The 13,558-nt window shown below is 43.1% G+C and overlaps 1 protein-coding gene across 2 annotated transcripts in view; it reads left to right on the plus strand.

The window, feature by feature from the left end:
- Positions 1–12,703, plus strand: part of notch2 (notch receptor 2) — a 50,236-nt gene extending 37,533 nt beyond the window's left edge. For both annotated transcript variants that reach the window (XM_078259167.1, XM_078259168.1), the window contains exons 19-35: positions 357–585; positions 830–1,031; positions 1,441–1,594; positions 2,464–2,648; positions 2,812–2,944; positions 3,061–3,312; positions 4,169–4,281; positions 5,347–5,876; positions 5,991–6,332; positions 6,466–6,608; positions 6,719–6,923; positions 7,240–7,321; positions 7,485–7,638; positions 7,722–8,041; positions 8,258–8,405; positions 8,798–8,895; positions 9,154–12,703. In XM_078259167.1, coding sequence (XP_078115293.1) covers positions 357–585; positions 830–1,031; positions 1,441–1,594; positions 2,464–2,648; positions 2,812–2,944; positions 3,061–3,312; positions 4,169–4,281; positions 5,347–5,876; positions 5,991–6,332; positions 6,466–6,608; positions 6,719–6,923; positions 7,240–7,321; positions 7,485–7,638; positions 7,722–8,041; positions 8,258–8,405; positions 8,798–8,895; positions 9,154–10,596 — 4,733 coding nt within the window. In that variant the 3' untranslated portion in view covers positions 10,597–12,703. The remainder of the gene's footprint in view (positions 1–356; positions 586–829; positions 1,032–1,440; positions 1,595–2,463; positions 2,649–2,811; positions 2,945–3,060; positions 3,313–4,168; positions 4,282–5,346; positions 5,877–5,990; positions 6,333–6,465; positions 6,609–6,718; positions 6,924–7,239; positions 7,322–7,484; positions 7,639–7,721; positions 8,042–8,257; positions 8,406–8,797; positions 8,896–9,153) is intronic.
- The last annotated feature ends 855 nt before the right edge of the window (positions 12,704–13,558 follow it).

The raw sequence follows: 13,558 nt of genomic DNA on the forward strand, positions 1-13,558 counted from the left end.
TCACTTTCATCTAATTCAATCACCCTATTAATGGCTGCATGCATCCCAATGGAAGCCGCACCTCTGCATTTATGACAGCCATGTATAATGACGCCTGTGTAGTATTATTCTTTGACGTTTCATCAGACACTGGAGATATTCCAAGCCTTAGTGGAAAGCAGCATAAAAAATTCCCCTGAGATATTGAGTTACACATGGGTGTGCGCATGATACAAAACAATGTACGATGTAAAAATAGATTTTTCAGCCAGACTGCTGGTGGATTATTCATGGATACCTTGGATGAATTGTTCATTCAGTGACGGCTGTTTGGTCATTAAAAGCCTCTTTTACCCTCTCTGTATTCCCCTCTATAGACCCATGCCTGAATGGAGGCTCTTGTGTGGACGATGTTGGGAGTTTCTCCTGTGACTGCCGCCCGGGTTTTGAAGGCGACCGCTGTGAGACTGAGGTAGACGAGTGTGCCAGCCAGCCCTGCAGGAACGGTGCCATCTGCCGGGACTACGTCAACAGTTTTGTGTGCGAGTGCCGACAAGGCTTTGATGGAATCTTGTGTGAACACAACATCCTTGAATGCACTGAGAGGTCAGCCATTCATTCAAAGCATGAATCCATAAAACCTGCATTTTATTTCCATGCTTAATTGTTCTGTTCTTCTGCAATTAATTTCTTCATGGATGATTTCTACTGTGTCTCCTGCAATGACCTGACGGAAAGGATGATAACTATGTTGAAAACGAATCATATTTTGTTTGCCCTGCCTCTTCATTGGTACGTCTCAGCACTCTAAGACAGTCATTAGTCATTACTTTCCTTACTATCCCTCCAGCTCCTGTCTGAATAATGGGACTTGCATTGATGGCATCAACGCCTTTTCTTGCCGTTGCCGTCCTGGTTTTTACGGGGAATTCTGTGAGTTTGAGCAAAATGAGTGCGACTCTCAGCCCTGTAAGAATGGAGGCACCTGCACTGATGGCCTGGGCAACTACCGCTGCACCTGCCCCTTGGGATACAATGGACAGATCTGCCAGGTAATGTGTCTGTGTGTCACTGCAAGTGTACAGAGTGGGTCTGCAGGTAACGTGACTGAGCTGGGTCATATGTGTTTTAGCAATTTAATATTTGCCAACATTTAACTAAAGTACCCAGGGTTTAAGTATATAGGGTGTTGTATGCTGCACAGATTGTAAAGCTCTTTCAGGCAAATTTGTTAATTTTTGGTCTATATCAATACAGTTGACCAAAGTAGAACAAATGGTCCACACACACAAAACTGAGTGCCTCACAAACTGAAAAGGGCTTGACAATTTGAAAGTTGAGTTGGGTTGGATGCACCCAACTTAAAGTATCAAACTCAAGAAGATGGCTAGATGTGGTGTAAGTCTGTAACATTTACAGCCAAAAGTGTAACTCTCTTCTTTCGTTTTCTTTTGTATGCAGAACTTTGTGAACCTCTGCAGCCAGGTGCGCTGTTACAACGGCGGCTCCTGCTCTCAGACATCGACCTCCTGGACCTGCCACTGTCAAATGGGATGGACGGGACTTTACTGTGACGTCCCCAACATGTCCTGCCGGGACTATGCTGCCAGGGAGGGTGAGGAACTATTTCTGTTGAGTTGTTATCTCAACGACTAACAACACAATATATACAGTATCTCACAAAAGTGAGTACACCCCTCACATTTTAGTAAATATTTCATTATATCTTTTAATGGGACGACACTGAAGAAATTACACTTTGCTACAATGTAAAGTATTAAGTGTACAGCTTGTATAAATGTGCTGTCCCCTCAAAATAACTCAACACACAGCCATTAATGTCTAAACCGCTGGCAACAAAAGTAAGTACACCCCTGTTAAATTCCCATAGAGGCAGGCAGATGTTTATTTTGAAAGGCCAGTTATTTCATGGATCCAGGATACTATGCATCCTGATAAAGTTCCCTTGGCCTTTGGAATTAAAATAGCCCCACATCATCACATACCCTTCACCATACCTGGAGATTGGCATGGTCTTATTTCAGTTAGCCTAATAGCTGGTTTGATTTGCATTGAGAGATGATTTTATGGAAAGTACCCCATGCCAATCTCTAGGTATGGTGAAGGGGATGTGGGGCTATTTTAATTTTTTTAGTGTTGTCCCATTAAAAGATATAATGGAATATTTACTAAAATGTGAGGGGTGTACTCACTTTTGTGAGATACTGTATATATAATTAAGATAAGGGCAGATATCATCCCCACAATACAGTAATGATGCATTTCTCTTAGAGACAGTCACCACAAGAGAAAAGTTGCATTGTAGCTGAACAAATTTACCATTGAAATGTGTTCACTATAGCCGGACCAAGATACTTTTGTTTTCCTGCCCACAGTTTCATCAGACCAAACCTTAAAATAAGCAACAATTGCACATCTTCACATTGTTTTTCACTATATACTTTTCTTTTTTTTTTACTGTAGGTCTGGAAGTGGAAAATGTGTGTAAGAATGCCGGGCGGTGTGTGAACGTGGGCAATTCCCACCGGTGTCAGTGCCAGCCAGGATACACGGGCAGCTACTGTGAAGAGATGGTCAATGAGTGCCAGTCAAACCCCTGTCGCAACGGAGCTACATGCAAGGACTATCGGGGCACATACGAGTGTATAGTAAGTAAATTCTCAGCTGTACATGTTTGTTGCTGGTGTATGTGTGCATGCTTTGTATGTTTTAAAGCTTTTATGTTACAAGTTGTATGTTTATAACAAACTAGCAGCAGTTTTCCCACAGCACACAATGAGCTAACCTCTGTGTCTTGTTTCATTTGTCCAGTGTAAAGCAGGCTACCAGGGGGTGAACTGTGAGTATGATGTTGATGAATGCCACTCTAGGCCCTGCCTCCATGGAGGAACCTGTATCAACCTCATTAACCGCTTCACCTGCGCCTGCCCACCCGGAACACATGGTCAGTCTGCATATTGCATACGTACACACACAGGACGATTAAAACGGTCCTTTAGACATTCATAAAGCAGATTCAATGCTTTACTTGATACAAACAGTCTGTTCACTGCTCTGTAGGGCTCCAGTGTGAGGTGAACTTGGATGACTGTGCCCCCAAGCCTGGCTCCTCTGAACCTCGCTGTCTGAATGGAGGACAGTGTATGGACGGTGTGGGCCGTTACACATGCTCCTGCCCTCCAGGATTTGTTGGAGAACACTGTGAGGGGGATGTCAATGAATGCCTGTCTGGGCCTTGCCACGCTCCCGGCAGTCTCGACTGTGTGCAGCTGGTCAACGATTACCAGTGTCGCTGTCGCCTGGGATACACGGGTATGTTCGTATTAGCCGCTCAAAAGGGAAATCATAACAGCACCATACTGTATTACAGGAACACGCCGACTTATTGGGACTTTAGCTTATTCACCATATCCCCCAGAATTAGATAAGTCCATACATACTCTTCTCATCTTCGTGCGTGTTGTAACTCTGTCTGATGCCCCCACCGCTAGCCTAGCTTAGCACAGATCCTGGAGGTAACCGGATCCAACTAGCCTACTGCTCCAATTAGTGACAAATTAATGGCAACATTTTCCAATTTACATGTTGCGATTTGTATAGTCACAGTGTGTAGAAATAACAACGTATACATACTGGGAACTATATTCTCAGAAGGCAAAACACTGCTACTCTCTGCTCCTCACCACGGGGCTTCTCAGGTGCTGCAAGCAAATCACTCCACCCAAGTAGCAGAAGTAGCAGCTTTCTGAGAATATAGTTCCCAGTATGTATACGGTTAGAAGATGGCTGTGTCTCATGTGACCTTGTTATTTGTACACGCTGTGACTATACAAATCACAACATGTAAATAGGAAAATGTTGGCGTTATTTTGTCACTTATTGGGAGCAGTAGGCTAGATGGAGCCGGTTACCTCCAGGACCTGTGCTAAGCGAGGCTAGCGGTGGGTGCGTTAGACGCACGGAGATGAGAAGGGTATGTATGGACTTATCTAACTCTGGGGGATACGGTGAATAAGCTAAACTCCCAATAAGTCGGCGTGTTCCTTTAAGTCTTTTTGTATGTTAGAAAACTAGCAAGGCATTCGTGTTTTTGTCTCAAGTGTTTCAATAATGTGAATGTTTTGGTAATCCTGCAAAGTGTTTCAGTTGTTGATTAATTCATTTTCAGGTCGTCATTGTGAGTCCATGGTGGATCTGTGTCTGTCTAAGCCATGCCACAACGGTGCCGTCTGCTCTATGAACATGAGTTCAGTACATGGCTACACTTGCTCCTGTGTTCCCGTAAGTTTCTCAAACGTCACTCCTTTTTCTGGCACCATAAGAAACAGAAACATGGTGTCAATCGATTCTTCTCTTTTATGTTCGCTTCCTGTATAACACTTTTTCTATTAATTTCTCAGTGCAAACAGGCTCTGTGCTCTCATTCATCATAATCATGTCAAGCTATACTTTCATGTTTTTACATTAAGGTCTTAATTGACAGTGCTGGGCTGGTCTATCTTTCACATAACTATTGGTATGCATATGCATATTTTTGGGGGGTTTTCTGTCTTGATTTTTGCGCATAAGCTACAAAGTTCACAGTGTGAACTGGATGCAAAGTGGCGTGAAAACAAATTGGCAGCTGGCAGTGGTACGAGAATACAAAACACTTATTTTGACAGGGCTGTCAGATATTGTGTTACAATTTATTAACACAAAAAAACAATCAATACCAGTAATGTTCCTCCATTTTCTTGATATATTCTCATTAGTCTATTGGCTACCGCACATCCCTCCAGACTCGACTATCGAACCGTGAATGTTTTAGTTAATAAGGAACACCGCTTACCGTGAACTATGTTTAATGTGTAATTAAGATTTTTTTATATTTAAAAGTTTAACAATCTCCAAAATTCTATTAAATCTTCAACAGAACACAGCATTTTAGTATATAATAGTGCGTTTGTGATGCTTAATTATCCCTTAAGTCTAAGCAAAGAGGATATTGGATCTGTTTCATTAATCTGTTATTCATTGTATATAGATATACTCAGTGAAGGGTGACTGACATTACTACCTCAGTGTTTCCTTTCTTTTGCTCTCAGACTAGAACACCAATCTCTTCAAACTAAATGCTTGTTTTTCTCTGCACTAACATCTTGCTCCCTCTTATTTTCATGCTTGCTTCAGAGGGCCACACCATGGCTCAGGTATAGTAGCAGCAGATTTGTAAAACCTAGATGTATATTAGTTCTAGTAGTTGGTTTTTGATTAAACGTCAGCTGCCAAGTTTTATTGTCCCTTTACAAATGTGTAGCCAAGCCTAACTTTTAAAATGACCATATTACTATATCACTTTTATAGGGCTTTACTGGGTTCAACTGTGGCGAAATAGAACACTACAATTGTTTGAAGCTACGTTGCCAGAATGGTGGGCGCTGTGTGGAGTCACCAGGCCACCTGTACTGCAAGTGCCAGCCAGGCTTCAGTGGACCACACTGTGAGAATGAACAGAGGTGTCCATGGCGCTGCCAAAATGGAGGAACCTGCATCAGAGACCCATCCAACCTGTACCAGTATAGCTGCCGCTGCCCCATGTACTTCTCCGGACGAACCTGTGAGAACAAACTACTCACACCACGCACTCCAACCTGCCCCTATCTGCAGTGTGAGCAGCATTCTGGGGATGAAGTGTGTGACGATCAGTGTAATAACCATGAATGTCAGTGGGATGGAGGCGACTGCTCGCTCAACTGGAAGAAGCCTTGGGTTAACTGCACCGCCAGTGTTCCCTGCTGGGATCTCTTTAAGAATGGAGTTTGTGACAAGGAGTGTGACAACCCTGGGTGCCTCTTTGACAGCTTTGAGTGCCAGGAGACCCCACCGTCCTGCAAGTATGTGACCCTTCTCTTTATTTTTGTCATTGCTGTTGCAGTTATGTATAAAGTCCAAAACATTTTGAAGCCAAATCACTAAACAGCCACCCTCTTTGGTCTGTGTATTTTCAGGTATGACCAGTACTGCGCAGACCACTTTGGGAACGGCATCTGTGACCAGAGCTGCTACACGGAGGCTTGTGGCTGGGACGGCCTGGACTGCTCAGCTGACACTCCAGCCAAAGTGGTGGATGGCACGCTGGTCATCGTGGTCCGGCTGCAGCCTGAGGAGCTGCTTGGAGACTTGAGGGGTTTCTTGCGCTCCCTGGGAGCCCTGTTGCACACCAACGTGCAGGTGAAGCTGGATGAAAATAAGAAGCCAATGGTGTACGCTTACTATGGGGGGGAGGAGGAGCACGGACGACATTTACAGAGGAGGAAAAGCAAGCGGGAGCTGGACAGGGAGGTTATTGGGTAAGGATAGTTCATGTTGGGGTCCTCACATAATTTCTCTTCTTTCAAGCTCTCTTTTAATTCGCAGTAGCTTGAAATAAACGAACTGCTTGTCATTAACAGTCTTTGTATTTTTACATGTTTGTCTGTGCAGATCTGTGGTGCACCTGGAACTCGATAACCGCGAATGTTCTCAGAGCTCTGTCGACTGTTTCTCCAGCACTAATGAGGCTGCGTCATTCATTGCAGCAGCACACATCAAGGCTGAATTGCCTTACCCTCTAGTGTCTGTTAACAGTAAGTAGGCCTGTCATTCAACAGTTAATGGAATTTACCTGTTTTTTTTAATGTAAAAACCAAAATCAAATGTATCCAAAACAACTGGTATTAAGACTTGTTTTCTTCAGGTGACCCGACAGTTCCACCTCAGCCACCGTTGCTGATGATCCTGGTTGGAGTGGCAGTGGTTATTATTCTGCTTATCCTGGTGCTGGGGATGCTAGCAGCCAAGAGGAAGCACAAACATGGCATCCTGTGGCTGCCTGATGGCTTCATGGCCAATAAGAATGATAAAAGGAGAGAGCCTGTCGGACAGGATGACTTTGACATGAAGTGAGTGGATATACAGACCAACAGCTTGCTTGAGATAATTTAAAACAAGATATATGAAAACAACTACTGGGTGGGAATTCATACCAGAGTGAAAAGTGAAATCTAAGGTTTCTCAGTTGACCTTGACGTGAGCATACAAAGTATCCCTCCTAAGAGCTCAATTGCATCAGTAGAAGACTGTGGTTGTACTGCCCAGCTCCCAGTGATCAATACTGCTGTTTGATTGAGTGTAAAACATAGCATGCATGCTGCGTCCTGGAATAAAGCAGAATGAAATGTAACTGTAATTAAAAAAAAATTCTTTTTCCCATATCAGGAATTTCAAGAGCCAGGATGGAACCATGATTGATGGAGGTCAGAAATGGATGGATGACGAGGTCCAATCCAAGAAACCAAGAGTAAGTGAAAAGAAAATAAAGAGAAAATGGAATGGTTTAAGTAAAGCTGATGGATTGGAGTAGTTTAAATGAAATTGGGTAAGGGATGTTTGGAACTTGAGGAAAGGTTTTTGGTTGTCGTAAATGTTGTTTCAAGCATTTTTTTATATATATATATATATAGACTGAAGACAAACCCTTGCTGCCCATCGCTGTGGATGGAGGTGTTGACCGGAGAGAGTGGACCCTGCAGCACCGCAAGGCTGCTGACATCTCGCTGACTCCCCCACAGGCCGACCTGGATGCTGACTGTCTGGATGTAAACGTCAAGGGACCTGGTGAGAAATATTTACTTCTAAACATTCCCAATTTTCCCGACTTTTTTAAGAACTTCTCTAATATTGAATTTATTTTCTCTCAGATGGCTTCACCCCACTGATGTTGGCATCGCTGCGTAATGGTGGAGGCCCAGACTGCAGCCTGCATGGAGAAGAGGAGGAAGAGAGTGGAGGAGATGAACCAGGACCGAGTGTCATTTCAGACCTTATCGCTCAGGGTGCTTCTTTAATGGCTCAGACTGACCGTACAGGAGAAACGGCGCTCCACCTGGCTGCTCGCTACGCCAGGGCTGATGCTGCTAAGAGACTGCTGGACGCTGGAGCTGATCCCAACGCCCATGACAACATGGGCAGAACGCCGCTGCATGCTGCCGTGGCAGCTGATGCCCAGGGAGTCTTCCAGGTGAGACAACTGTTTGATCATAATCGGTTATAAACTTGAGGTGAGTTTAAAATAGGTCAGCCAAAACAACTCTACCATTGTAGTTACTAATTTAACTGTAATCATAAACAAAGGCAAAGGTAATTCCTATGAACAGATAATTACCTGTGAAATCTGCATCTCTATTATCCGTCATGTATTTTTCATCATATCTCATGTATCTTTGTCCTCTCTCAGATTCTGATCCGTAATCGTGCAACAGAACTGGATTCCCGGATGAATGACGGCACTACTCCACTGGTCCTGGCAGCCAGGCTAGCTGTGGAGGGCATGGTGGAAGAGCTGATCCACTGCCATGCTGACATCAATGCTGTAGACGACCATGGTCAGCCAACTTTTCATATATTTGCTATTCCCGGGGAATGTCTCATTTTTGTACTGTAGTTCTGGTGTGAGCATTTCATGCACGCAGGTATTTGGATTACAATACTGCTCATATTGAAACTGCAGTATTAGTATGAAGAATCATGCTAGTAGGTAAGCAGGACAAGCTAATTGGAAATGTTAGTGGTAGGAAACCGTAACACTGTAATGTTTGCTTCAGTCCTTTAAAATCTAGTAAGATAGTAACATTTAAGACTTGAAGAGTTTGATTAGTCACAGAAAAATAGTCATGAATGGAATGTTACTTAACAAAAAAACTAAATTGTAATGATTTCATTCTGGTTAAACATGGATGTGCTTCTTTGTCTTTTCTACACCTTCCCAAAATTGTAGGCAAATCCGCTCTGCACTGGGCAGCTGCAGTTAATAATGTGGAGGCCACTCTTGTGCTTTTGAAGAATGGAGCCAACCGGGACATGCAAGACAATAAGGTTGGTTGTTGTGTTTTCATTGCTGCTATTTCAAACCATTGTTCCTTCATTTGTGTGCTGATAAAAATGACTTAAGTAAAAGTTAGTCTGTAAAAAAAAAAGTAGTATCTGGAGGTGAAACAAATACACAAAGTTGTATTTAATCTAAATAAAATGTATTCATCAGACTTTTATTCAGAGATTTATTTTAAATGCACGGATTAAATTGAGACAGATCTTTTGTGTATTAAAACTGGCTGCTTGCTGTGTTTCCTTCAGGAGGAGACCCCACTGTTTCTTGCAGCCAGAGAAGGCAGCTTTGAGGCAGCTCAGGTTCTCCTTGACCACTACTCCAACCGGGACATCACCGATCACCTGGATCGGCTGCCCCGCGATACCGCTCAAGAACGCATGCATCATGACATAGTGCGCCTGCTGGACCAGTACAATTTGGTTCACAGTCCACACAATGGCCCTAACCACATGGGCGGAGGAGGAAACTCCTCCATTATGTGTGGGGCCAACGGAGCAGGCTTCATCGGCATGCGCCCCGGGCCGCAGGGCAAGAAGAGTAGGAGGGGCGGAGGTGGAGCGAAGGTGGGAGGTGTTGGCGGGGGAGCTAAGGAGCTAAAAGACATGAAGGCAAAGAGAAGAAAGAAGCCCGCTGGAGGAGAGGGGCCGGGTGTGAGTGCTGGAGTCGGAGGAGGAAGTGGAGGAGGTACAGGCGGAGGGAACGCAAATGGCGTCAAGGCAGCAGGAGGACTTCCAGAGAGCTCTGTCACCATGTCACCAGTTGACTCCCTGGAATCACCACACTCGTACACAGGCGACGTGTCCAGCGCCGCCTCCACCACAGCAACCTCCCCTCCCCTCCTGAGCAGCCCCACCTCCCGACCAATGCTGCCCCCCGTCAGCCACATGCTGGGACAGCAGCAGAGCTGGGTGGGTATGACCAAGCACGGCTACAGTGGCCACATGTTTGGCCTTGTGTCGCACCAGATGGGGGGTTCTCATCCCGGCATGGGCCAACACCACAACCAGGGCCCGATGCTGACTCCCATGAATGTCACCATGAGCAGAGAGCAGCTGCCGCCCATCGTCACGTTCCAGATGATGGCCCCTGGAAGAGGCCAGGCCATGCTGAAGCAGCCTCAGCCAGGGCAGGTACAGGCCACACAGTCCCAGGGGCAGAACCAGAATCAGGGTCACTCCCAGCAGGGGCCAGGCCACCTCCGATGCTCCCAGGGTATGATGTATAAGATGCCTGAGCAGATGAGCATGGCGCACGGGCTCTCCCACGCCCTGCAGCACCCCCACACCGTCAGCCACGGGGGGATTGAGGCCCAGTCTCGGCCGCTGCCCTCCTATCCACCCATGCAGAGCCCTGTGGATAAGTACCCCACTCCCCCCTCCCAGCACAGTTACACCACCACTAGCTCAGAGGGCACCACCCCCGGCCACTCTGCCCACCCACCCAGCGAGCACCCATATCTCACCCCTTCACCCGAGTCCCCAGACCCTTGGTCGTCCTCTTCGCCACACTCCAACTCGGACTGGTCTGACGTCACCACCAGCCCCACCCCTCGGGGGAACCCCCACCACGCACTGCCGTCTTCACACCACACACACATTCCAGAGCAGGTGCAGCTGCAGCTGCAGTCGCAACAGGCGCAGCAGGCCTCTCAACAGCCTCAGCACGGTAACATGCAGGTTTTTGCGTAGGCCGGCCCGAGGAAAGCATAAACAGACTGACTTTGGGGTTCTGTGTAGTTGAATAACAACACATAGTAACTCATACAGTGCTTTTCTCACGTCTCGTTAATTCTTTTTTTTTGTTCTTCATTATAATAATCAGTCACCTCCCCTTTTGTGTTTTCTTCTCCTCTTTGCACTTAAGATGCTTAAGTTGTTTGTATAGTTTCTAAAACGCCGTTGAGTAGTATCAGCTAGATATCAAAAGTTCTCAATACCAAAAAAACATGCAGTTTCCATGTCATTCTGCGATCCCAGCCGAGCATCCTCTGCTCTCTGTTGGCGAAGTCAAGACTTTTCTTTTCGGCCTTTGGCACTCAAACTGTTTATCGAGGGATCAACGAGGAAGTGCCTACCAGATGGCGGCCGGCTGGTATTGGATCAGAAAAACAGACTGAGATGGACTCTATGACATGACGGAGGACGTTCTGCATTGATATTGTCTGTTTTGTAGGACATTGTCATTTCTCTCTGCTATATGCTATCCTTACGTGTTGTTTAATGTGATAAGCCTGCCAATACTAACTCGTCGTTGCAACCATTCACTCTACTTTTTTAATACGATGGATCACATTCAGTTGATGCCTTAATTCAGCAAAACTACCTAGTTGTTGCCTTATTGTTTTTTTTTATTCATGCATTGTTTTTTTTTATGTGCTAAAGGTTTTTTTTATAAAATGCTGTTGCATGACTAGAAAGACAAACATCGAGTGAATTACAGGTTATATATAAATGCACACACATGCATATTGTTACTAAATGGCTCTACACTTATGCTAACAACTTAAATATGTATTTACTGCATTGATTACAGTTAATGGATATTAGTGGTTTCCATTAATCAAACCCACAGAAGGTTTAATAAATGCAGTTTTTCCTTGCATGCTGTTGGTGCAGTGAGAACAGTGTATGTTTTGAAGGCAGTTACTGTTACCGAAATACAAAAGTTTGATTTGAAAACCAAATCAGAGTTAATGTGGATGTAGTTATATCACGTCTTGGCACAGATGGTGCCACTATATGTCATGTGTTGTTGAGGGATTAATGAAGCTTGACAAACTTTATGCAAAAACATACATTAGTTTTAGAATGTTGTATGATGAAATGGACATAGATTTACAGCACATTCTGCTTGTTATTACTGAGCTCGATTTGGCAAAGACATGTTGACATTTTAAAATGTCCGTTTCTGTTTTTATATGAATTCTGTTCGCACTTCTTGAATGATTCTGAATGTTACAGAGGCACATGTTTATACCTTTTAAACTGCCTCCTTGCTAAATGTTTTCTCTTCCAAAATCATTTAACCAGTTTTGCCTTTTGCTTAACTACAATCAGTTTATCTCTGCAGCTTTTTAATTGTAGTGATTCATAAACCAAGTCTGGAGGTGAGTATGAGAAAGTATTTTGTCTTCTTAAATATGTTGTTGAACATAGCTTTGTGTGACTGCTCTGTAAACACAATCATTCACTGTATTTGTTACTGTTATTTTTGAAACTTCAAAAAAAAGAACATCAGTGTCTCTAAGACCAAATCATTTCTTTTTTTGCCAAACATGTACATCATGTCCAAATTTGTATCAGTTGTCCTTGATTCAGTTATTGTTGTGATCTATAAAAGACTAAAGTTAGACACACAGCACACACATCCAATACCAAGAAATGTTTTAGTTTAGAGTATTTGTGTGATCAAACCAAATTATTCACCAATATTCCCAGTACCTGCCACTTCAGGGTCTTTTTCTACGTACCTGTGATGTATCTGCAGTTTCACAAAACATATATACTGTACATTGAGGTACTGTGTCAGTCAGCATTTTTATTAAGAATTGCGCATGTCAGTTCCCATTCATATGCCAGGCCATGTGTCAATTTTCTGTATAGAATTTTTTTTTGTATTGTACTTTCCTCTGTTAACCAAATAGCCTATAATATACATGCCATATGAAGTAGTTGTCGCCATGTTTGTATAAGGTAGAAGAACTAAAAACTGATGAAAAAAATAATTGTCTGTTGTCAAAATACCAAATGATCAACCAAATCTGTTTACTGAAATAAAGCCCAGATCTTCATAGACTTTTCACTTGCCTTGCCTTTTTTTTAAATATACTGTGTATTTGTCCACAAGTTCAGACACAGTGCTGGTGTTTGAAATAGTTTTATAATGGTTTCATGTGGAAAGTTAAAGTATGACACAGATGAGTATACAATGCAAACAGATGGACATTTGATATTTTTTTGAAAGAATACAGTTCAGGACAGCAACTTGATTCCATCAATGAATTTTACTGTGCTTCCTCAGGGTACACAATATACCGGTTTAATAAATAACCGCACGTTGTATTTCACTGAAAATTTTATATATATATATATATATATATATATATATTTATATATATATATATATATATATATATATATATATATATATATATATATATATATATATATATATATATATATATATGCTCCCATCAATCTGAATGAATCTTTGCAATGTAAAATATCACCAAAGTGAAATATGTAATGTGTTTTGGTCAGTGGTTCGGCCTTGCCCACTCAGCACTGTTAATATCATGGACAATGTTCTACAGTACAACGTTAAGATATTGATAATACTAATTGATAAAAGTAAACATACATTACTATAGTACAGAAACAAGAAACATGTCTTGGCTTTTTGCACCATTGTACATATTCAAATCTTTCAGCATTTTTATTGAACTACTTGACACGGTGTGTTTCACTACTTGCCACTGGATGTTTAATAAACTGTTTTCATTCAAAAATAATTTTGGTGTGACTTTGGCCATACGTGTGTTATTATTCCGATTATTAGTGCTTTGTTAGTTCTGGAAAGGAAGTACCTTAAGTCACCAATTCATACTTCATTTTACAGATTGAAATAAATACGAGTAGTGCAGTTTTTTGC

The sequence above is a fragment of the Sander vitreus genome, chromosome 9, assembly GCF_031162955.1.
Source record: "Sander vitreus isolate 19-12246 chromosome 9, sanVit1, whole genome shotgun sequence".
NCBI classification, from domain to species: Eukaryota; Metazoa; Chordata; class Actinopteri; order Perciformes; family Percidae; genus Sander; species Sander vitreus.